The sequence below is a fragment of the Numenius arquata genome, chromosome 23 (assembly GCF_964106895.1).
Source record: "Numenius arquata chromosome 23, bNumArq3.hap1.1, whole genome shotgun sequence".
NCBI classification, from domain to species: Eukaryota; Metazoa; Chordata; class Aves; order Charadriiformes; family Scolopacidae; genus Numenius; species Numenius arquata.
In genome coordinates, this window is record NC_133598.1 from 6,854,822 (window position 1) to 6,877,147 (window position 22,326).

Here is a 22,326-nt window from a genome sequence, read left to right on the forward strand (position 1 = left end):
GACGGACCCGCAGCCGGGCCACCCGCCAGAACTCAATAAACCCTCGAATTTCCAGCGGATCCGGGTGCGACGCGGATCCCGGTGTCCCAGCAGCATCACTCGGTCCCTGAAGCTCCCGGGGGGTTCGGGGCCAGACGGGCAGAAGAGGCGTCACCACCAGCGAGGACCCGGTTCTTAAATCTTGCCCCAGTGACACGTTTTCCTCCGTCCCGCAGAGGAAGAAAAGCCCTCCCCTTGCCGGCCAGTTAATTACCCGCCCAGGTAATTACTTTCCAGGGTGGGCAGAGCACCCTGGAAGTTAATAACGGAGATTTACGGGCGTGCTGGAGCGGTACAGAAGGAGGTCACGCTGCTAATTCTCCCCTTGCTGATCCCAGCAGATAAATCTACAGTACCTCAGGGCACGCATTACCCAGAAATGCGGTATTAAAATGGGTGATTATATTTCCTGGTTTAAGGAGAAGCGTTGATTTTAATGCCGAGCCCCCCTCCCAGCACCGAGCGCCGGCTCCCAGCTCCCCGGCAGGAGCTTGCCCATGGCAATTTGCCGCCGGAGAGTAAATAGTGAGAGGAGGAAAATCCCTCCTTGGGATGGGAGGTGCCTGGCAGGCTCTGGCCCCACACCTCCTCGTGATCCCCCTGAGACCCCTCCGGCACCCCCTGGAAATAGTCCCGTAATCCCAGTTTTCTGCTCTTTCCTATTCCCTGCAACACCTGATTAAATATCAGATATTACTAATTATAAATCCGGTCCAATTCAGCCCGTCCCAGGCCACGTTGTCTCCCTGGAGCTTATTGCAGATTTTGACAAGGTTTCTTATATATTTTATCCCCCCTGTCCCTCCCCGCAGGCCGGCGGCAGTTCCACAACCAGCCGACCTCCCTCGTGGCGGGGGCTGCCACCGGAATCCACCTCCTTTCCCCCCTGCTCGTTAGCATAGGCTGTAACGAGCCTGGTGGTTTCCATCCTAATTACTCCTTGGGCAGGAGAGCTGGGCTGGCCCCTGGGGGCTCTGTGTTACGGAGCCCCATGGGGGGACACCGGTGGGACCCCGGGGATGGGGTGGCAGCCGGGGCTGCCAGTCCCGCTGCATCCCCCATCCCTCCCCAGCTGCTCCCAGGGCCACGGGAGGAGGGTCCCCGGGGAGGGAACCGGGGCGGGGGACGGCAGCCATCTGCTCGGGAGCCCGGGGTCTGCGGGCTGTCGTGGTCACACCGTGCCACGCTGCGTCTGGAGACAGCCAAGTGACAAACAAGGTTAATGTCCCGCCAGCGGGAGCTGTCACTCCGCGTTAGGTCCCGGGTTTCACCCTCCGCTTCGGCAGGCACCGGGCAGGGAAAGGTGCCAGTGAACCAGCAACGGGGCCACCGCGGGTGCCACGGCCCTCGTGGGGACCACGGGCATCGGGAAGGACTTGTCCCCCCTGCCCATCGTGGGCCCTCCCCGTGTGCCACGCGATGCCCGGGTCTGCTCCGGTGGGGACAGGAGGGGAGGGAGAGGCACAGGGTCCCCACAGATGGCCCCACGGCGTCCCGGCAGGACGCGGCTCGGGGAGCGGCACCGTGCCAGTGACCTGAGCCGCACCGCGGGAGCCGAGCCGCCGGGTGTTCATTTATTGAAGGGGAAGGCAGGGTTACCGCAGGGACCGGGTATCGTGTTGCCGAAACACCCAGCAGAGCCGGAGGTGGCTCTGGGAAGATATCGTGGGCGCCCATCGCCCTTCTCTTGGGGCCAGGATGGGGACAGGGGTGGCTCCAGCGCAGCGCCCTGTGCCCCCCGCAGACGCACACACAGCACAGGCCGGGCACGGGCTCCAAAGTAAAAGCCAACTTTATTGTCATATAAAGTAAGAACGTAAAAGGTCCCTTAAACAAAACACATATTGGGTTGGATGGTCCCAGGTGTCCCCACACGCCGCGGGCACGAGAGCGATGCCCACGGTGGGGGGGGGCTAGGGTGGGGGGCAGCGTCTGGGGTCACGGTGACGGTGGCTCGGTCCGGTCCCCCCCAGCCCCTTTTCCCCGCAGCCGGTTGTGTTGGGGTGGGGGGAGCTGCCGTGGGGCTGCGGGCCCGGGGCCTGGGGGGGGACGCCTGGATCGGAGCTGGGGCTGAGGTGTTTGTGCGTGGCAGAGCCCCTGGTCTGCGCTGGGAGAGGAGGCACTTGAGGAAGGGCATGGGCACCGCTGCCCCGGCCACCTCCATCCCATGGCACCCACCGGCACCGGGGCACCGGAGGACGGGCAGCAGCGGGGGCCAGAGCCCTCCCTGCGCCAGACCCGGCAATAAATCCCCCGCCGCACCGGGGCGGCCGGGGCCGGGTCTGGCCTGGCACGGAGGGTGTTGAAGCAGCTTTGGTTGGTGAATTAAGGCAATTTCGCTTCAGTTGGTTCTAAAAAAAAGGGCAAAACCAGCCCAACCGGCTCTCGCAGGGGCCAGACGCTCGGCTGGAAGCGGCTGTGTCTGCCCTGGCCTTGCTCTGAGTCGCCGCTCGGACCCCGCACACCCAAAGGTGGGCACTGACCCCCCCCTGCGCCCCCTCCGTCCCCCCTGGCCTCACCTCTACCTACCGACCCCAGGAACCTGCAGCCCAATAACTGGAAGTGTCAAGAAGGGACTTTGGGGCATTTTAAGGGAGATTCAGGCTCCTGCCAGCGGCGCGGGAGTGGGGAGAGGGCGGAGGAGCCGCAGGGGCTCCCTCCATCCCCGCTTCCCGTCACAGTGACCGGTCGGCAGCCTTGGGAGCCCTTGAGTGAGGGCTGGAACTCTCCTCCGGCGGCAGATGGGAGCAGGCTGGTGTCCCCGGGGAGCACTGAGGGGAAACCCGCTCCCCCCGACATCCCGGCAGGGCCGGACCCACCACCTGGACCCCTCTGTGCCCCTCCATCAGCACCCACATCCCTCGGTGGTGGAGGGATGGAGGGAGCTCATTTCCCACTTCCTTCTTATTCCCCATTTGCTTCATACAGAAACTCATTGCTCCAAGAGGGAAGGTGCTGGGGCTGCCTCCCAGACACCCCATCTCTGAGAAGGGACCCCCACACCCCTCACTCCACCGGGAAAGGAGCGGGGAACAGTGGGGGCTGAGACAGGAGAGGGGGTGGCCAGAGCAGGGCAACCCCAAACCTGCCTCTTGCCTTTCCCAACCGATGTGTCCCTGCCTCCCGCCCTGTCCTTCGGTCCCGCCGGGCTGCGGTCACAGCCCGTGACCCTCCGGGGGCCAGTGACCTGTCAGGGCACTGGCCTCCTGGCCGTACCACTCCTCCCCATGGCCCAGCCCTGCCCGCTGCCCGGCCAGGCAGGGAGCCAGCACCGGCGCTGCCGGGAACATCCCTCGGGCAGCCGAGGGTAAAGCCGGGGAGGGATTAAAACACTGGTTTCGTTAATGCCCCGAGGGATCTCGGCAAAGGAAATATAAAAGTTTTAAATGGAGTCTGAATGTCCAGGTCGGTCGGAGCAGCAGCCACGTGCCGGGGGATGCTCGGGGTTCTCTCCGGTCCTTCGTAACGCGGAGGCAGCGGGTGCTGCGGCCGCTCTGTGCTCATCGCCGACAACCGCCCCCGACCGCAGCCGCTTCGCCCCTCGCTGCGCCAGAGCCTGGCACTCACCAGACACGGCTCCCGCTGCCAGACGCCGCTTCCCCGGGGAGAACAAAACATCCACGACTCTTTCTGTGTGATGGCGGTGGTTGCCGACTGCTCCTGCAGCCGTGGCAAGCCTGCGGAGCGGCCGATCCCCAGCTCCGTGCGTCCCCGTGTCTTGCGGGATGCCGGTGCCTCACACCACGGTGCTGATGGTGGACGACTCCTCCGACCTCCGCTGCTTGCTGGGCAGGGACTTGAGATACTCCAGGTGCCGCCGGGCATCCTCCTGGTTCTGCCGCACGTAGTAGACCAGGTAGGAGATCACCATGGCGAACCAGCCGAACATGGTGACCAGCATGGCGATGTCCGTGGTCTTTTTGTACACGTTGCAGAAGTCCGTGTCGGCGATCACCTGCAGGAAAGCTTTGCCGACGTGCTCCTCCTGCGCGGAAGAGTGGCACACGATGCCGCCCGAGGAGCCGGCCACCAGGTCCACCGTGCGGATCAGCTCCTGCAGCCGGCAGTCACACAGCCAGGGGTTGTTGGAGAGGTTGACCTTGGCCTTCAGGTTGCTAAAGGCATCCTTGCTGACCGACACCAGCCTGTTGGAAGACAAGTCCAGAGAGTGCAGGTGCTCTGCCAGGCCCCGGAAAGCCCCGCTCTCGACGCTGGTGATGGCATTGTGGGACAGGTCCAGTTCCAGCAGGAGCGGCAGGTCCCGGAAGGCGTCGCGGGGCAGGAACGGGATTCGGTTGGAGTCCAGGAAGAGCTTGTTGGTGTCGTTGGGTATGTCTCTGGGGACCTCGGTCAGCCGAGCGTTGCTGCAGCGGAAGGTCTTCAGCCCCTCCTCTTCCGAGGGGTAGCAGCCCTTGGGGAACGCAGCAGCTGAGCGGAGGCAAGAGGCCAGGAGGAGGCTCTGCAGGAGCAGCCACATGGTCACCGAGCGGAGGAGGACCCCCTCTGCCGCAGGCATGGTACCACGCTGGCTTTCTCACGCAGCCGCTGGCCCGGTGGCTCTCGTCCGTGGTGGTTTTGGTTGGATTGGGTGCACCTGAGACGGAGACAGCAAGGGGACAGGGTCAGACCAGGGGTGCCAGGAGGCAGAACCGGCGCTGTGCCAGCTGCGAGCATCACGCCTGGTACAGCCTGACCATGGGACGGGGACAGGGACAGGGACAGGGCTCACTCATCCCCCCATCCTCTACCACAAGCAGCCTCGCTCAGGGCTCCTGCGTGGCAGGATCGGGCCCCGAGGGGCCGAGGGAAGGCCCATCTCCCGCGTGCCGGCAGCTGGGCTGTAACAAACGGAGACGGCTTGGGCTGAGCCAGAGGCGGGGGTGAGCTCCCGCCCCACCAAGGTCACTGCCGGTTTGGTCGCTCGCTCGCAGAAGGCCAGCACATCCTGCGGCGGCGGCCGGAGGGACACGCCAGCGGGCGAGCCCTGGCTCCCGGCAAGCAGCCGCCGCAGGCAGCCCCCGGGGAACACGATGGAAAACACGTGTGGGCAGAGGCAGAGCAGGTTCCCGCTCCCCAGCAGCGCCCGGGGCACAGGCAGACACGCGTCAGGTTTTCCCCTTCCGAGGGGACCGGTGCAGGTGGGTGACTGGGCACCGCTGTCCCCTGCCCGGTGCCACCCCGGCCGCGGGGCCCGGCTGCCCACACCACCCGGTAACCATGGTCCCCATCCAGCCCTTTATTCCGGAGGGGAAAAACGTCAGCAGGAAAGAAACAAAAACAGAAAAAGGAAATTCGCTGGAGCTGAGCGTGTAGCGAGTTCCCAGGGTGGTGGCAGCAGATAAGGGCCACGTCCGAGCCCTGCGAGCGCGATGCCCGGCTTTCCCAGCCCTGGGTCCCACCATGTCCAGGGGCCCCAGGCTGTCCCCGGCAGAGCTGCAGCGGCAGAGCCATCGAGCAGGATGCGAGAGCTCTCCCCACCACCCCAGGAGACACCAGCGTAAAAGGGCACCCCGTGGCACCCCGTCAGGCAAAGCTCTGTGCTGCGGAAAGCCCCATGCTGTGCCACCCGGGCACGTCCTGGGCAAGCCTGCCAGCTGGCCCCAGCACCCCCCGGCTCCCTGGGGCACCCTGCCACCCGCAAACCCATTTGTAGGTGCTGACTGGGGGGTCCCCAGTGAGGGGCAGAGGTGCCCACCCAAGGGGTGGCCCTGGCGGCGCAGCCAGGACCCCCACCCGGGGGAGGACCCCGACTGCTGGGCACCGTAACGCAGCCCGACCGCGCCGAAACACCCCAAGGTCGCACCACTGCGGAGCCGACCCCTGCGCTGCCGGCCCCCCCCGGGCTCCCCAAGGTCCCCGAGCGGGGACCGGGGCTCAGAGCAGCCGAAGGGCACCAGGAACCCCAGCCCTTCGCTGGCACATCGGGGTACCGGCCCCCCCAAGTCTGCCAGAAGTAACCTGGGGCAAACACTGAACCCTCGGGACCAACCCCCCGCTGCCGGGGGCAAGCGCGGAGCCGGGCACGGGGGAGAGCCACCGGGCTGAGCCGGGGACCGGGGGCCCGGGACAGGGGGTGCTTCATCCGCGGGACCCGGGAGGCCGGGACACCCCCGCGGGTGGGATGTGGCTCCCCAGGGCCCCGGGGTGGGCTCGGATGGTCCCCAGCGGAGGTGCTCCGGATCACGCACCGCAGCGAGGACGGGCACAACCGGCCCCCTGCCACCAACGCCGGGGTCCCCAGCCCACAGCGAGGCACGGGGGTCCCCAGCCCGACCCCGGGGGTCGCCGCCAGCCCCCGGGAGGGCGGTTGAGGTGCCGGGGGGGACACAGGACGGGCTGTGCGGGCGGCAGGACCCGCCGTACGCCCGGCGCGGCCGGGGATGCCCGGGGTTCCCCCCGGCCCCGCTCGGCACCGGGGGGGTTGCGGGCGAGGGAAGCCCCGGTGCTTCCCCGGGGGAAGCTCAGCTCAGCGCGGCGCTGCCGGGAACCCCCCCCCATCCCCTCCCCGGCTCCCGCCCTGCCCGGTGTCGGTGCCGGGGGCTGGAGGGGGGGTCCCGGTGCGGACTCACCTGCCGTGCGCAGCCCCGCGGCGGCGGAGCGGCCCCGCGCCCCGGGCCGGAGCGGCCGCGCCCCGCGCAGCGCGGCGGGCCCGGAGCCGGCGGCGGCGGCGGGGCCGGTGGGCGGGATCCTCCGCCCGGGCCTCCCCGGGGCTCCCCGCCCCCGGCCCGCCCCGCAGGGGGGGCCGTGCAGCGCCGAGCACCCCCGGCCCCGCACACGGTTCTTCTCCAGCCACCCGCCCCCGGGAGAAGCTCTGCCCCGGGACCGCAGACGCGGGGGGGCGGAACCGGGGACACCCGGCCGAGGAGCTGCCGGGACCCCCGAGCCCGGGGCAGCCGCCGACAGCGTCTCCCGGGGGGGACCGCGCCCCCTTCCACGCCGCGTCCCCCCCTCCACTGTGTGGAAGCAGCCCCGGTGGCCCCGGCCCGTTCCCCCCCCGGGCGCTGCGCACCCCCCGGCTCTGTCCCCACCGCCCCCCGTGGCCCAGGGACCCCCCGCCCCTCCCCAGCCCCTCGGGGAGAAGGGGTTCCCCCCCGCGGCGGGTTCACGGTGCTCCCTCCCTGCCCGCCACCGGCATCGCTTACTCGGGGAAACCCGAGCCGCGGCGGGCAGCAGGCGGGCAGGAGCCTGCCCGACCCCCCCCCGGGGGAACCGGAGCGGGCCCCCAGCCCAGCCCCGAGCTGCCCGGGCCGGGGGTCCCTGGGCTGGGCGGGGGCTCGGCGCTGCGCGGGGACTCCGCCGCCCCGGGGACACCGGCGGGCCCGGCTCAGGACCATGGAGAGCGGCCGCCGTTACCGGGCCGGGCCCGGTGAGCCCGGGACCGCCGAGGGGGGCGAGGGCTCCCGATGCTCCGACCCGTCCCCCCCCCCTCCCCCCGGTGCCCGGGGCACGGCCGGGGCTGCTCCCTGCTCGTCCCGGCGGGACACCGGGCGGCGGGGCCGGGGGCCGTGTCCTTGTTGTGCCACAGCAAGGACGGCGGCGGCCACCGGTGCCCGGTCCCCGGTTCTTGGAGGGAGAGCCCAGCCCTGCGTGCTGACATTCTCCTGCTGCTCAGGGAGGATAAACCGTTTACCGGGCGCCTGGCCTGGATCTCGGCTCAATTAGGAGAACAAAAGCTGACGGGAGAAGCGCAGCCAGGCAGGGCCGCAGCCAGGCGCTCCCCCGGGACCCCCCCCCCGCTCCCCCGGGGAGACCCCCATCCTCCAGCTGCGGCCAGGAGGAGAGCACGGGGCCAGGGCTGAGCTGGCAGGGAAGCAGGTGCCCGGTCTGCTCCAGGCTCCCCAGCTCAGGGTGCCGCAGCCGGCGAGGGTTAGCCAGGATGGGGGGTCAGCACACGCCGGGATGGAGGGTCGGCACATGCCGGGATGGAGGGTCGGCACACGCCAGGGCAGCCGTGGGTGCGGAGGGGCTGTGGGGCTGTGGATGAGGTCCATGCTCAGGATGTCCCAGCCGGTCTGTCCATCGCTGGGGCTGGGACCCAATTTTTACACTGAGGGTGGTGAGACACCGGCCCAGGTTGCCCAGAGGTGGGAGATGCCCCATCCCTGGAAACGTCCAAGGCCAGGCTGGACGGGGCTCTGAGCAACCTGGTCTGGTTGGAGATGTCCCTGCCCAGGGCAGGGGGTTGGAATCGATGGCCTTTAAAGATCCCCTCCCACCCAAACCATTCTGTGATTCTATCACCCGAGCCAAGCCGGGCTGGGGCAGGGGGTCACCAGGCAGGGCTGGCCTGGGACACGGCCGGCAGCAGCCAGGGAGCCACGGTCAGTGCTCTGGAGCACCTCCGCTGGCGTCTCCCCATTTGGTTGGGGAGCAGAAAAGCCCCGTGCCGCCCATCGCCAGTCCCAGTGCCACCGGGAGCTGTGCACGGAGCGGGAGCGGTGCTGGGGCCGGCTCCGGACGGCACAGACACCCGCCGTGGGACAGGGCCTGCGGGCATCAAGGGGCCGTGGTGGCACACAGGGGCAGGAGAGGTGGTGGGTCACCGCGGCAGCGGGCAGAGACCCCGGGAGCGGGAGCAGCACCAGGGCTGTGTCCCACAGGTGTCCCACACGGCACCCGCCAGCCCCAAAAACCCGGCACCTGCAGTGCAGCACGACCCCGCGCGGACCCTTCCCCGCAGCCACCGCGGGAATGGCTAAAAATAGCCAGCACCGGCTTCTTGCTGCCACCGCGGTGCTAAATATAGCCGGCATCGACCGGGCAGCGGGACCGGCAGCCCGGGAGAGCGGGAGGGGAGCACGGGGGGGAGGCTGGGAGCGAGCGAGGCCTGGGAATCCATATGGGAATCCGTATGGAAACAGCCCCGCTGAGCACCGGGGAAACGCCGGTCCAGGCAGCTGCCGGCGTGGGCTGAGGATGGGGCTGGACGTCCCTCCTGGGGAACCCCCCGCCCCCAGTGCCGGGGTTCCCTGGGCGGGTGAATCCGGTGTGGGGAGCCCACGGAGCGGGTGCCCCCCCCTCCCTGCACTCACGCCGGCAGCGAGAGGCTGCTGCAGCATCACAGAGAGGGATTAATATTTATGGGCGTTTAAAAATAGCTGTCGCATTGTGCTTCCCCCTCACGTGCGGAGTCAGCGGGGTGCGGGGAAGCTGCTAAATTAGATGTCACCGCGCAGGGGGAGCTGCTCAGTCAGGCAGGAGCGGGGATAAAAATAGAGGCTGCCGTGCGTGCGTGGCTCTCCTGCAAAGCAGGGCCAGCTCCCGCGGGATCCCCCCCGCCTCCGCACGCCGGCATCCCCGCACCTCACCCGCCACCACCCCCCGCTCCCGCAGGATCCCCCGGCCCCACACGCCGGAGAGGCTGGCCAAGGACGGGGTTCTCCTGCCCAGTGGCCGCAGCGCCCACGGGCAGCCCTGCGGCTGCTTTATCCACGTACCGTGGCGCCCGAGGTTCTCCCAGAGCAGCTCCGGGGAGATCTGGCTCCGGGAATCATCCCCGGTGCCCTGCCGGCAGCGCGGTGCCAGCGCGTGGCACCCAGGCCACCCACCCCGGCCCTGGTAGCCGGTGGGGTCTCCGTGCCCTCGCCATGCCCAACCGGCACACGACCACCGGCCGAGAGCCCGGAGCCAGATGCGCGGCTGGTGCCGAGGGATGCACACAGGGTGGGGATGCAGAGCTCGGCCGGGAGCCCCGCGGGGACGCTGGTGCGGGGACCAAAACCAAAACCCCACCAACGGGCTTCGGCCGAGTGGCCAGGGAGGGCCGGGAGCGGCCGTGCAAGGCTGGGGGGCGGCGAGCGGCACTGGCAGAGCTGCGTCGTGGGCACCCACCACGCTGCCGGCTCGGCCCGGGACCCCTGCGTGGCTCCGGGTGGGGGGGTTTGTGGCACAAAGTGGCTTCGCCGTTGGGTGACGGCGCTGCGCCCCGCGCCGCTGCCGGGCGAAAGAGCTGCCGGCGGTGGCTGGCGAGCACAAAGAGAGCCCGGCACAGATGGCCGCGCGCTCCGAGGGGCCGTGGCAGCACCAGGCGATGCGCTTTGATGCTTGTGCAAACAAAAGCGGGGCCAGATGGTCTCCCCCTCCCCCCCCCGCCCTCCAGCGCTGGAATCCAGCGCTCCCAGCCCCTGACCTTGGCCGGGCATCCCGGGCAGCACGCTGCCGGCCTGCCCAGGTGGCTCCCACAGCCCCCGCTCCTGAGATTTTCCACTGGGAAGAGCGGCAGGGAAGGGAGATGACCCTCCCTGAGCGGGGTGGAAGACCCCAGGCCGGTCTGAGCCCCCCCAGGGTGCAGAGCGGGGTGGCTGCAGCCCCCCCGAGTGGTGCTCAGGGTGGGCAGAGGTGGGATCGGAGAGAGGGGGATCAGCGGGATCAGAGGGGGATCAGCGGGATCAGAGGGATCGGGAGGGATCAGGGGGATCAGGGGTGGGATGCCGTGGCCAGAGGAGCCACCGCCCACCATGCCAGCGGAGGGGCAGGGGACCCCCCCTCGCCTCCCCAGCGTCGCCCCCCGGTGCCGAGACGGCTCCGCTCTCCGGCCGCGCTGAGCCCGGCCCCGGCCCCGCCTCTCCCGGGGCGGGCCGCCGCGCTCGGCGCTGCCGGGACTACAGTTCCCGGTGTTCCGCGGGGCCGGCGGCGGGGGCCGGACCGGACCGAGGTGCCCGCCGGGAGCGCAGCCGGGGCCGGCGGGGTGCGCGACGGAGAGAGCCCCGGCCCCGCCGAGCCGAGCCGGGCCGGGCCGGGCGGAGCAGCGGTGAGTGCGGGCCGGGAGCGGCGGCCCCTTCTCCGGGCTCCCCCCCGGTGGGTAACGGGGCCGGACCGGAGCCCGGTGGGCCCGGGGCGGGGGGGAGGCCGAGCCCTCTCCCCGGGAGCCGGCGGCGGCCGGGCCGGCGGGAGCGGGGGAAGGTGCGTCGCGAAAGAAAGAAAAACACCCCAAAACACCCCCAAAAAGCGGAGACGGAGCCAGGAAGGTGCGGGGCGTGGGGGAGGGGGGGGTGTCCCCGCCGTCCCGGGGGAGCCCGGGTGGGAGCGGGGGAGGCCCCGGCACCGCGGGGTGCGGGTCCCCGAGTGGGGGTACGCGGGGTCCGGGACCCCCAGCGCCCGGAGGCACAGCCTTCCCTGGGCCTCCAAACTTTCCCTCTAAATTCCGCAGAAAAGGGGAAGGGGGGGCAGGGCCCGGCCGCTGCCGCCCCCGCCCGGGAGGGCTCCCCCTTCTCCCCTCCCTGGAGCTGCACCCCAGCTCCGCAGCCCCCCGCTTTCCGCCCCTGGCTGCTCTCCCGGCTTCCCGAGGAGGAACCCGGCAGCTCCGGGGCTCAAAGCGGTGGCACCTCGGAGCTCCTGGAGGGGGACAGGAGTGGATTTGGGGTCCGTCTCGGTCGAAGCTCTGGCTCGGCTCCCCCCGACCAGCCGCCTTCGCCCGCAGCTCTGCTGGACTCCGTGCTCCGCTTCAAACCCCGGTGCCATCTCGCAAAGCCGGGTTTAAAATATTTATCTGCTTGGGAGCCGGCGATGGCTTGTTGCTGCCAGAGATAGGGATCTGGGCTCCTCGGAGGCTCCGCGGGATCATAACAGCTTGAACGCTGGGGAAGATCCACCGAGATAAGCGCCCGGCTCCTTCCCTCCGCCGTCCCGGGTGAAGCTCCTGCCAAGGGCTGCGGCAGAACGGGGTGCGATCCTGTGGCACCCCGGGAAAGAGCGGGGTCCCTGCCGAGCACGGAGAGGGCCGGAGGGCCCCTGGAACCTGAGGGAACGGGCACAGACGGCGGCCACGCTCCTCCGGGGGCAAAATGAGGAGCTGCGCCTTGGGGTGCTGCAGGTGGGGGTCCTCCAGCAGCCGATGGATGACAAAATGAGCGGGAAAACGCTGCTGTGGCTTTGTTCCCCCTTTCCTCGGAAGCGGGGGGACGCGGAGCTGGTGGCCCCGATGCTCGCTCCGAGCCCCGGGACGAGGGTCTCTCCCAGCAGAGCTGGGGACGGGACGCCAAGGATGGGGCAGAGGAAGGGCTGGGCTCCATCCCAGCCCGCTGCGTGCCTCTGACCACAGCTGCGACTTTTCCCCTCCTTGGATGGACACCAGCCAACGTCAGCGCCGTCCCGACCTTCACACTCGCTCTGGTGAAACATTAAAAGCTTTTCTGTCCGTCCCCCCCCAAAAAAAACCCACCCAGCTGCACCAGTGGGAAAGCAAAGTTTCGCAGCCAGCTGCTGCGGGGGAGAGCCGGGGTTCCTCCCGCCGTGTTGTTCCTCCAGGTGTGAAACGAGAAAGCGAACACCGCGGGATGCGGGATGGGGGTAGGGATGGAGCCCGCGCTCCCTCTGCCAGGCTTGTGCAACAGCGAGCAGGGCTGCGCGCGCAGTCCGGGCACAGAGCTGCAAAAACCAGCTCCGAACTGGAGAAGACCCGCCGAGGAAGTATCTTTAAGGTGGGGAGGCTCAGAATTGGAAGAGCACACAGGATTGTCCTCCTGGTAGGACCAGATGCTCGACATCTCCGTATCTCTCTTGCACGAACGAATCGACCTCTTGTACGTTCTGGCGTTTCACCCCGTCTCGTCCTTTTTTTTACAAGCGAGGAAACTGAGGCACGGGGAGGAGAACTGCTTCTCGCACGGCTTCCGAGCTTGGCCCTTCGCCACCCAGCGGCAGGTCTGCAACTGCCCCCGTCTGCGGAGGGGACCAAGGAGAAGTTGCCCGTTAGGTTTTGAAACTAATGTGGTTGTCCCCAAATGGAAATTCCGCTTTATTACCGCAGAGGCAGGGCACAGCTCTGGCTGTGGGGCGGGCAGGAAGGGCTGCCAGCTTCAGTAGCCTTTGGGTAACGGCATGATTTCAAGGGAAGAGGGTCCTGAAGAGGCCACCAGGTCAACCCTCCACTCCAAAGGGGAATCTTTAATTTTTTCACTGTTAAGGAAACTTGATGTTAAAGCCTCCAGTGCGACCACCACTCGCTTTCCAAGTGCGGCCCATCCCAGCGCCAGTCCCTCAGCGTTAGCGAGTTGCCCCAAGTCTCAATTAACGCCCCTGCGCCACTTGTCCCCCTCCTCAGGGCAGCGCTCCTTCCGGGGTCCAAGGACTAGTCCTCACGCCAGTGTTCCAAGACTATTCCTCAGGCCTCTCTCCAGCCTCCTCCAGACTAAACAAACCCCTCTCCTTCCATCTGTCTTCGCGGGTCATGTTTTTCCTACACCTCTGCTCCTTCTCACTGCTCTGCCCTGGACTCCCTCCAGCTCCTCCCGGACCTGGACAGTGTTCCAGCCGAGGCCGTACCAATATCTCACAGAATTATTTCCTATGTCTGGCAAACAGCGCTCCTGTTTATGCATTCCACAGGGGTGTTTGCTTTTTTTTTGGGGGGGGGGGGGGGTGGTTGTTAAAACAACATGACTTTTTTTGACTTGTGTTATGCCTCACCCTAGATGTCCCCTAAATTCCCCTAGTGATCCCTAGATTTCCTTCTGAAAGCCCTTAGGAATCACAGCAGGTTAAGGATGGGCCGTTCGCCCTGCCAGGACTGAAGTGCCAAACTCCGGCTCCACATCCCGCTTCCAGACCAAGCTTCAGGCTTTTCTCTGGAATATCCTTTGACCCAGGAGATGGGTGACAAGAAAACGAGCACTCTGCAGACCTGCAAACCTCTTTTCTGGTAACAAGAACCTTCTTTGGATATAATCCTCTCGATTGACACCTGGGTAGCGGAGGCAGGCGAGCAGCCCTGCCTCACCGGAGCTGCCCCAGCGCCCAGCCAACAGCCGCCCACACGGTTGAAAGATGTTTGGAAGATACTCCCAACGTCCCAGGAGCTGCAGGGCTGAGCGTTCTTTGTGTCCTCGCCCTGGGAATGAAGAGGGGAGAACGGCAGCTTCTGAAAGAAGCCAGGCTCCGCTCTCTGGGAGGGAACTCGGAGCAGCTGGCAGCGACAGCCAGAGAGTAATGTTGGATCTGGCTCGGCATCGCCTCCCGAGACGGAAGGCTGAGAGCAGGGGAGAGCAGCGACGCCGTCTTCCAGCTGTGGGAACCAAAGCAGCAAAAACACATCAGGAAACAGCTCTCGCCTTGGGGTCCCCCGGACAAGGAGGGACAGACCCTATTATCTAATGAAACTACATTTCCATGGGACAGGGACAAAGATGATTTTCCCTGATCTCAGTGTAAAGAAATTTAGCTTTACAGCGGCTCTAATTTGGGCCGTTTCCTGTAATCCCTGGAAACTAGTAAAGCTTTCTTCCCAGAAAGCCTTACAGCCGACTGGTGCCGCTGCCGCTATCGGTGCGGCCGCCCAAAAAGCGGCTCTGATACCTGTGCTGCCCGTAGGGCACCGCTCCAAAGACGTGCTCGGGGAGGATGACACTGTCTTGCTTCCTCGCCTTCCTGGTATTGTTTAGAAAAACATCTCTCTGTTCCTCCTACGCAGCAGCGGCTCCTTCCAGGTAGGGGAAGAGGCAGCTCTTCTGCAGCTCTTGCTACCGAAATACCCCCCCAATGTGCTTTTCCTTCTTACCTCTTAACTTTTTATGTTCCTCGAAAAGAAACTCACTCCTTCCCTGCAGGGGAATTTTTTTTTTTGTTACTTTTTTCCCCCTCCTCCTAAGTCTTAAATTGGAAGGCAAAACACATAAGCCAGACAAGGAGAGCAAAAGCCTCTAGAGCTGCGCAGAACCCTGTTAATTTAGTAGAACTAATTAGGAGGTCTGTTGATAACAGAGCTGCCGTGCCTTTACTCTGCAAATACTTGTGTTCTCTTTCTGAGTCTAAAGTACGCTGAACCCCTAAACACGTAAGAAGCTTCATGTGCCGAGTGCTTCCACGATTAACACAGTGATAATGACTTAAGAAAAGCGCTTAAAAGTATTGGTTTGAGTCTCGTCAGGCAATCGCGGGATTGAACCTTGGCTTCTCGGTTCCAAGAAAACATTTCAGCAGATCACGAGTAGCTTCTGTCACAGATGGGCTTCCCACACGTTATTCCCAAATCTCAGCCACTCCCAGATTTAGCTTCCCCGCAGGAACGTCAGATCTGTGAGGGGCAGAGAAGTGACTTGGGATTTTTAGAGAAAACAACAGATTTCAGGTTTGCTGGAACAGCCACAGGGTGCTGAGCTCACCTGGGCAATCTTGATGGAGGGCACCGTGATCCGAGCACTGACCTGACTCTGCTTTAGTTCCAGGGGTGCCCGTGTGACACCGGAGCCAAGATGAATGTGGGAACAGCACACAGCGAGGTGAATCCGAACACCCGCGTCATGAACAGCCGGGGCATCTGGCTGTCCTACATCCTCGGCATCGGCCTGCTGCACGTCGTGCTCCTGAGCATCCCCTTCTTCAGCGTCCCCGTGGTTTGGACTCTTACCAACATCATCCACAACATGGTAAGGGAACAGTGTGGCTGGTTCGACTTCCCGGGGCCCGGAGAGGTGATCTCTCAGCACCAGCTGGGGTTTTTTTCTGAGAGCAATCTAGTAGGATTCTTGTTGAAACCATTCTTTTCTCTGTATTTCCAAAGATTCAGGGTAAGTTACTCAAGCTTCACCCCTCAGACTGCACCTTTGCCTCTAGGTCATATATTTAAATCCAGCCTAGGTAGGGATGAGACAGCAAACATCTGGTGAGGCTGCTCAGAGGGGACACCGAATTCATTTGCCTGCAGGGTAAGTCCCTTTGTCACATCCCCCTCAGCAGAGGAAGGGTTTGTGCCAGGCCACAGAACCTGGCAGGACAGCTTTTACTTGCGTTGATACAATCTCAATTGGCCTCATCAGAGTTTAAAAAAAAAAAAAAAAAACACCACAAAAACCCACAAAACCAAGATTAAAATGCAAACTTTGTTCTGCTTAAAGTGAAAGATTAGTCCAGGAACAGCTTCTCCCTTTCTAAGGATCCGGTGCCCGAAGGAGTGGGTGCCAGAGTGCTGTGCTGGGGTGCACAGGGAAGCACCAGATGCACGTTCTGGGGGTGCAGGGCACCCCGGTTCCCTGCGAGCTGGGCTTTACTGCTCAATTCTGTGCCTCTGCCACCCTGCTGTGCGAGTCCTAGCACGCTGGGGTCCTGCGGCTGAGGACAGACCTCTCATCTTCAGCCATGGGGGACAAAATACTTCAGAGAGGCAGCGATTGCCTTTGTATCCTTTATTTTAAATAACACCTCGGGCTAAGAATATTCCAGAGACAGAAACAACATCCGTATTGGGGACCCTTTTGCTAACGTTATTTACATCTCTAGCAGGGCGAAAAATAAAAACAGAAAAAACCACAATTCACAAACCCACCGACTGGAGCTGCTCAGAGCCCAGTTCACAAGCTGCCTGCTTTTCCTGCAGCTCCTTCCCCTCCTCTGGCAGCTTAAACAATTAGGCCCTGGGAACAGAAAGGAGTTTAAAGGCCAGCCATGGCTATGCTTAGAGACATGTGATATAGCCAGACACTTACTGTTTATCTGTGACTTGTGTCCCACTTCCAGAGTTTCACTCATAATCGGAGCGGTAACAGCCTCGCTGCCTACAGCTCTCCCAGCGCTTCTTTAGAGAGGGTTTAGGGCTGCTCTGGCACGGTAGAGCGAGTCCGTGCTAATCTCCTGATCCCAGAGATCCCCGTGCTGTAATCTTGCAACCACCTTCTTGGCTCGTGCCCAGGGGCCCAACGAGAGGCCTCACACGTTAACAGCCGAGCCCGAGCTAGCCCCAGCTAGCGGCCGGCTTTCCTCCCTGACTCTCGCTGCCAGTTCCAGCGCGTTCCCCAGCTGCGACCATCATCCCTCTAGCGGAACGGCGCGCTGGTGCAAGCTCCTGCTGAAGCTGAACACCTCCCTGGTGGCGCAGAGAACACTCCGTGTGCCTCACGCTGCCTTTCTGTTTGCTACAGAGCATGTACATCTTCCTGCACACCGTCAAAGGAACCCCGTTTGAGACTCCGGACCAGGGGAAGGCTCGGCTACTGACGCACTGGGAGCAGATGGACTACGGCGTGCAGTTCACAGCGTCCCGCAAGTTCCTGACCATCATGCCGATCGTCCTGTGAGTATTCGGGGCAGCCGAGCTGCCTCACACGCTGGCACCCATCAACGCTTCTGCTGCTCGTGCCGTCCTGGGAAACAAAAACATGCAGGGCTGTAATTCAGTTTCCCCCCCACCCTCTCTCTCTCCCCCTCCTTTCCAGGTATTTTCTAACCAGCTTTTACACAAAGTATGACCGGATACACTTCATAATCAACACCATCTCCCTTATGAGCGTCCTGATCCCCAAACTGCCTCAGTTTCACGGAGTCCGGATCTTTGGGATCAACAAGTACTGAAACCCTGTGGCTGGAGCGAATGGAAGAGGAGCAGGGGAGAGGGGGGGGGTTTCCTTCTCTCTAGTCTTGCTTCCTCACCCCCACGCACACTGGGATATAGTTTCACAGCGGCTGTTTAAATGCAGTATCCAATAGACATATACCGCATGCTGGATCCTCATGCCCAATAAGTCTAAACAAGCTCCAGAGTAGAGTTTAGCGCAGAGCAGGATGCCTGACGCTGGGTTTTCTCTTATTCCAGTGTCATAACTAGATGCAGATACACTGAGACTTCAAGGTACAACAAGGATGAGTTCTGGGGAGACCGTCATCTGTCCCAGACATGGAACGAGGAGGATAGGGATGAGGGGAAAAGCTTTTAGTGCTGGTACTATTGCTGTGGTAAATGCACTTTACGATATATTTCCCTTTCTGAAGCTAGGTGCTTTAAGCGCTATGTGGGGGAAATTCAAAGGGATACAGCCAGACTTTCCCAATACTTGATTGTTTCAGGGTTTGAGTTTCCATTTTTGGGTGGGGGAGTGGGAGGGGGAGTGGGAAGAGAATGACAGATTTTTATTTTGCAATCTTCTTTTACGCCACTGAGAAAGGAAGTTCTTCTACTAAAAACAGTACAGGAAGGAACGACCTGCAATTTGACAAAGCTTTCAGTTTTCTACGGTACCATTCGCGTGGTTCAGGAAAAAAGCTCAATAGATCCTAAATCATACTTCGTTATTTTCAGCTTGTACCAGAATCTCCCCGGGGAACTCTGCTCCCCACCCCAAAACCGCTAATTTTTAAGCATGGTGAGCACTCAGGAAGTAGAGCTTTGGATTAAGGGCTGGGGCACAGGCCATTTTAATGATGGACAATAAATGCCACTGAGCTCCTTGGCACACGGAGACTGCGTGAGCACAGGAGAAGCTGATTGATACAGGCCAAACGAGAGAATGATAGCTGCTTGCTGTAATCAGTGACTATAATTGGAATTTTTCTCCTCAGGCCAACTCCTCAGTCTCCTAAATCTGTGTATGTGTTACCAGGATTTGCCAGTGGATTTAACTCCGTACCGGACCAGAGGGAAGCGAGAGTTTGATTTCTGGCTCACCTGGAAGTCTGTCACTCAGCTCCAGGCACAAGTGCTGCGGCAGCAGCCCCTTAGTGAGGGAGCTGCGGGAGAGCAATAGCGACCAGCAGAAGGATTATTTAGTATAGGAACAAAATTGAGCCTTTTTCCCCTTAAAGTTACCAGCCAGATAAAGCAGGTTCAGATTTCCTGGCTGAAATAGCTTTCTAGTGTTCAAAGCAATCGGTTTTTCTTTTGGGTTGTGTGCCAGATGAAATGAGGTTTTTTTCCTTGTGCTTCCCCCGTAGACTCATGAAAGCCTGTATTTTTGTTGTCTTAGTGCTTATATTGTCTCACACTTTTGACAATGGTATAAACATTTTAAATATGCTATTTTTGTTCCTGCATTAGCCAATTCTAGCTTTAGAGGTCATAGCGGATATAGCTGAGTTCTGTTTGATGGTCTGAGCGTAGGACACGGACAGGGGAACTTCAGGTTTGCAGGTAAGATCTTGGACTACTCCAGGCATAGTTTTAGGCAAACTGCTTTACTTCTCTATCTCAGACTTCCTATTGGACCGCTGCAGAGAAGGGAAAAACATTTAGCGTACCTCAGAGGGCTGCTGGAATGCACAGAGAATCATTACCTAATATGTTTGAAATGTGGAAATACTTGAAGTGAAAAGGGAGTTTTGAAGAAGGTAGGAAGAGAAGAGAGTCCAGCTTGATACTCAAGTGCTGTTCTGCAGCGGGGGAGGTTGACAGATGTGCAATTTACTTGATGGGGGGGTGTTAAACCTTTTAACCAACATGAAATAAGGACTGCTGCTTTAGTTAAGGTACTATAGACCCTAAAGCTAATATACTCTTTAAGCTACTAGACAATGACTTTTGGAAAAAAGAATATTGTTTTCAAAATAAGAGATATTTCATCAGTCAGCCAAATACTTTTGAAGTGACTAAGAAATGAAGAGTGGCAGTGCCCGGCCTGCCTACAGAACGAGCACTGCCCTCGGAGCTGCAGGGTCTGTCCTTAAGAGGAGGCTGAAGCTGTACCCGTAACACAGACTGTATGTTGCTTAACAGATCTGAATGTCTGCCCGCAGACACGACTCGCACGCCCAGGGGAAATCTCCAGAGGAAAGGAAGCTATTTATTTATTTTGGTAGAATACAAGGGCAAAACCGTCAGCTTCTCTGCAACAGAAACAGTCTCTATATGCTTGAAAACGTTACTCCTACATAGACAGACATATACTGATTATTTCTAAGTATATGCACATTACACAAAGTCAAAGCAGTTTTGATATTTTTAGCTTTAATATAAATTGAAGGGAGGGTCAGCTTTTTCTCGATGAAGTACAGCACTTCACATACTTTCCTTGAAGGCCTTGGCATTACAACAGCTGAGGGTTCAGGCATGTTATTTGTGCTGTTAACTGAGACTATGGACATCTGATTCTGTTTTGTTAAATTAAAGATCAACTGTAAAACAGAATGGGATTATAAACTTCTTTAAAAGGCAGTTTTTAAAGCCTGAAGTCTAAAACTTCTCATTAGGCAAAGCCTTAATTATAATAGTAAGCTTTTCTGATTTACCTTGTTCACACAAGTGATTAAAATAGCCATTACAGAGGTATGTGACATGGCAAAGGACATTCTTTACAACACAGGAATAGTATTTTTGCCACGGAATAACTGAAGTGAACTTGGACTCACACAGTTAATCCAATCAAGGGAAACATAAATGAGAACTGGAGAAATATGGAAAGAAGTGAGAGAGCTGAAGAAAGATTTAATGTTAATAATGTGGTGTGTTAAGTATCTACATAAGATTAATGATTACTTGAACAATTATGCAGCCAAAAGTATCTTCCTTAAGATCCTGTCTTAAGGGTAGATATCGGAATTAATCAAAAATAGAAGAGAAACCATAAGTTAATTGTAATTAAACTGCAGTTGCTACTTGTTAGGTTTACCTGGGTACTGCTGGTGGAGCCTCCCTCGTGTGCCGGCTGCGCAGCTCCTTCCTGCCGGTGTCACAGGAGCCAGCAGAACCCGACTGAATTTCAAGGTGACACATCTCCTCTGCAGTGGGGTGGAAACAACAGACATAGTTCTAGGTCTCCTGGAACTCTGTACTGAAACCACTTCTGGTTTGTGTTTGTTAAATTAATAGAGAAGCCAGTTCAGCACTCGAAGGCTAATCTTGGACACGCATAAGTTCAAGCATAATCAAAACACTAACGCTGTCATGGGATAACTGATTTCTGAGAAAAGGGAGATGGGGAAAGTGTGGGCAGGATGAGGGATTTTCGGACGTGTACTTGCAGCTAACGTGATCCAAGGGTGAAGCCTCCCTTTTCTGTGGAGAACCAGGACGTGCATGCAGAGATTGTCCGTTCATTCTTTTAGGCTGTAGCATTTTCTCCAAGTACCTGTGGTGAAGGAGATAATTGATCATTATTGATTTTAAATGGGATTTTGATCATATCACACTCGACAGATTTTCCTCTCAAACTTGTACTGGCTTCCTGTACAGTGACTAGGGTTTTCTGGAGAATTAAAGGCAGGCTCCATCCTGCCACAGAAACAATTACTAGAGAAGCAGGTACTTAAAATGCTTTTCTTTTTTTTGTTCTGCAATGAATGGGGAAGGAGAAAATCTTTAGAAAACCACCACTTGAACCATTCACAGGTGCTGGCAGAAGCCATCCCTCTGCCCAGTCTTGACCAAGCCTCAAGACCATGCAGGGTGACAGTCACTGTGCCAGGCAAGTCAGAACACAATCGCACCCCACCAGCCCGATGCTTCCGAGTTAGGGATCCCGCCTTGGGACTCATTTCACACAGCTCTAACAGGATACACACAGTCCAACCCTTTGCAGGAAAAAGCCTTTAAAAAGAAAAAAAAAAAAAAAAAAAAAAAAAAAAAGCCTGAGAGTTAGGGCTATTTATCCCAAGTACTTTTTTTTTAAATTGTTGTTTAATTTTTTGTTTGTTTTAATAAAGCATGGTACTGGCCCTTGAAAAGGGGACAGCAGCTGGTTACCATTGTTAACATATTAATATTTCTTATTGTGACTTACATTGCTTTATCATTGCCTATATCTTTTAAGCATGCAAGTGTTTGTGTATGTGTATCCTCCTTGGATTGGTTTCAGTGAGCTAAGTTAGTTGGGGTTTTTTTAATGGAACATTCTGAAATTGTACATAGTTTTAGGGGTTTTTTTCCAGTAGCCCTTCTTTTTGCTGTGTATACAGAAGTCTCATGTAGAGAACTTTCTAAAATAAAGTGTGAATATTTTTATTACTCCTTTGTACAGTATTCTAAGAGAAACTAATAAAGTAAGTATTAATGTAAAAACTTGTGCTTGATTCCTATAAAAGCGCCACCAGAAACATAATGTTGTCCCCTTGTCCCCCCCCCACCTAATTAGTTACCTGTCTCACGGCTTTAGTGAAATCCTCCTAAACCAGAACACGCTGCTCCTCACCCTAACAGATCAGAAGTATAAATGAAAACTAGAATCACACTAAAAATTAAACAAATCTGATAGGAATGATGCATCTGTAGAACAAGTTACCCACAGCCACTGTAACAAATCACCACAAGTTGACTCAGGGCAATGACTGCAACTTTCTGGATAAAGAATTATGCAAGCAACAGGCTTTTTGCACCCTAATTTAGCAAATACTTCCGGATCTCAGAAGAGAAAGGAGGGGAGAATATCTCGCCGCGCCCCATTGCGTTACAGAGCTCGTATCCCTTCAGAACCACAGCCGACTGCCCTGCACGTTGCCGCGACCATAGAGGAGAAGCCACTGACTCCACAAACAGGCAAGTACATTTTTAAAAGCTTTTGGTAAGGAAGAGGGGTGGAGCAAACCGTTCAGTGTTCTTGTTCAGTTTTTCTCTTTTTGAAGTCTCCCAAGGAATGAGTCCTGTAGGCGCTACTA

The 22,326-nt window shown here is 59.7% G+C and overlaps 2 protein-coding genes across 2 annotated transcripts; one reads left to right on the plus strand and one right to left on the minus strand.

Annotated features, from left to right (window-relative positions):
- Positions 1 to 3,775: 3,775 nt before the first annotated feature.
- LRRC3C (leucine rich repeat containing 3C) lies at positions 3,776 to 4,555 on the minus strand. Its single transcript, XM_074162935.1, has one exon. The coding sequence runs from the start codon at positions 4,553 to 4,555 to the stop codon at positions 3,776 to 3,778; it is 780 nt and encodes a 259-aa protein (XP_074019036.1).
- Positions 4,556 to 10,720: 6,165 nt separating this feature from the next.
- ORMDL3 (ORMDL sphingolipid biosynthesis regulator 3) lies at positions 10,721 to 21,727 on the plus strand. Its single transcript, XM_074162787.1, has 4 exons — positions 10,721 to 10,789; positions 15,195 to 15,401; positions 16,890 to 17,041; positions 17,184 to 21,727. The coding sequence occupies exons 2-4, from the start codon at positions 15,228 to 15,230 to the stop codon at positions 17,317 to 17,319; spliced, it is 462 nt and encodes a 153-aa protein (XP_074018888.1). The 5' UTR covers positions 10,721 to 10,789; positions 15,195 to 15,227; the 3' UTR covers positions 17,320 to 21,727.
- The last annotated feature ends 599 nt before the right edge of the window (positions 21,728 to 22,326 follow it).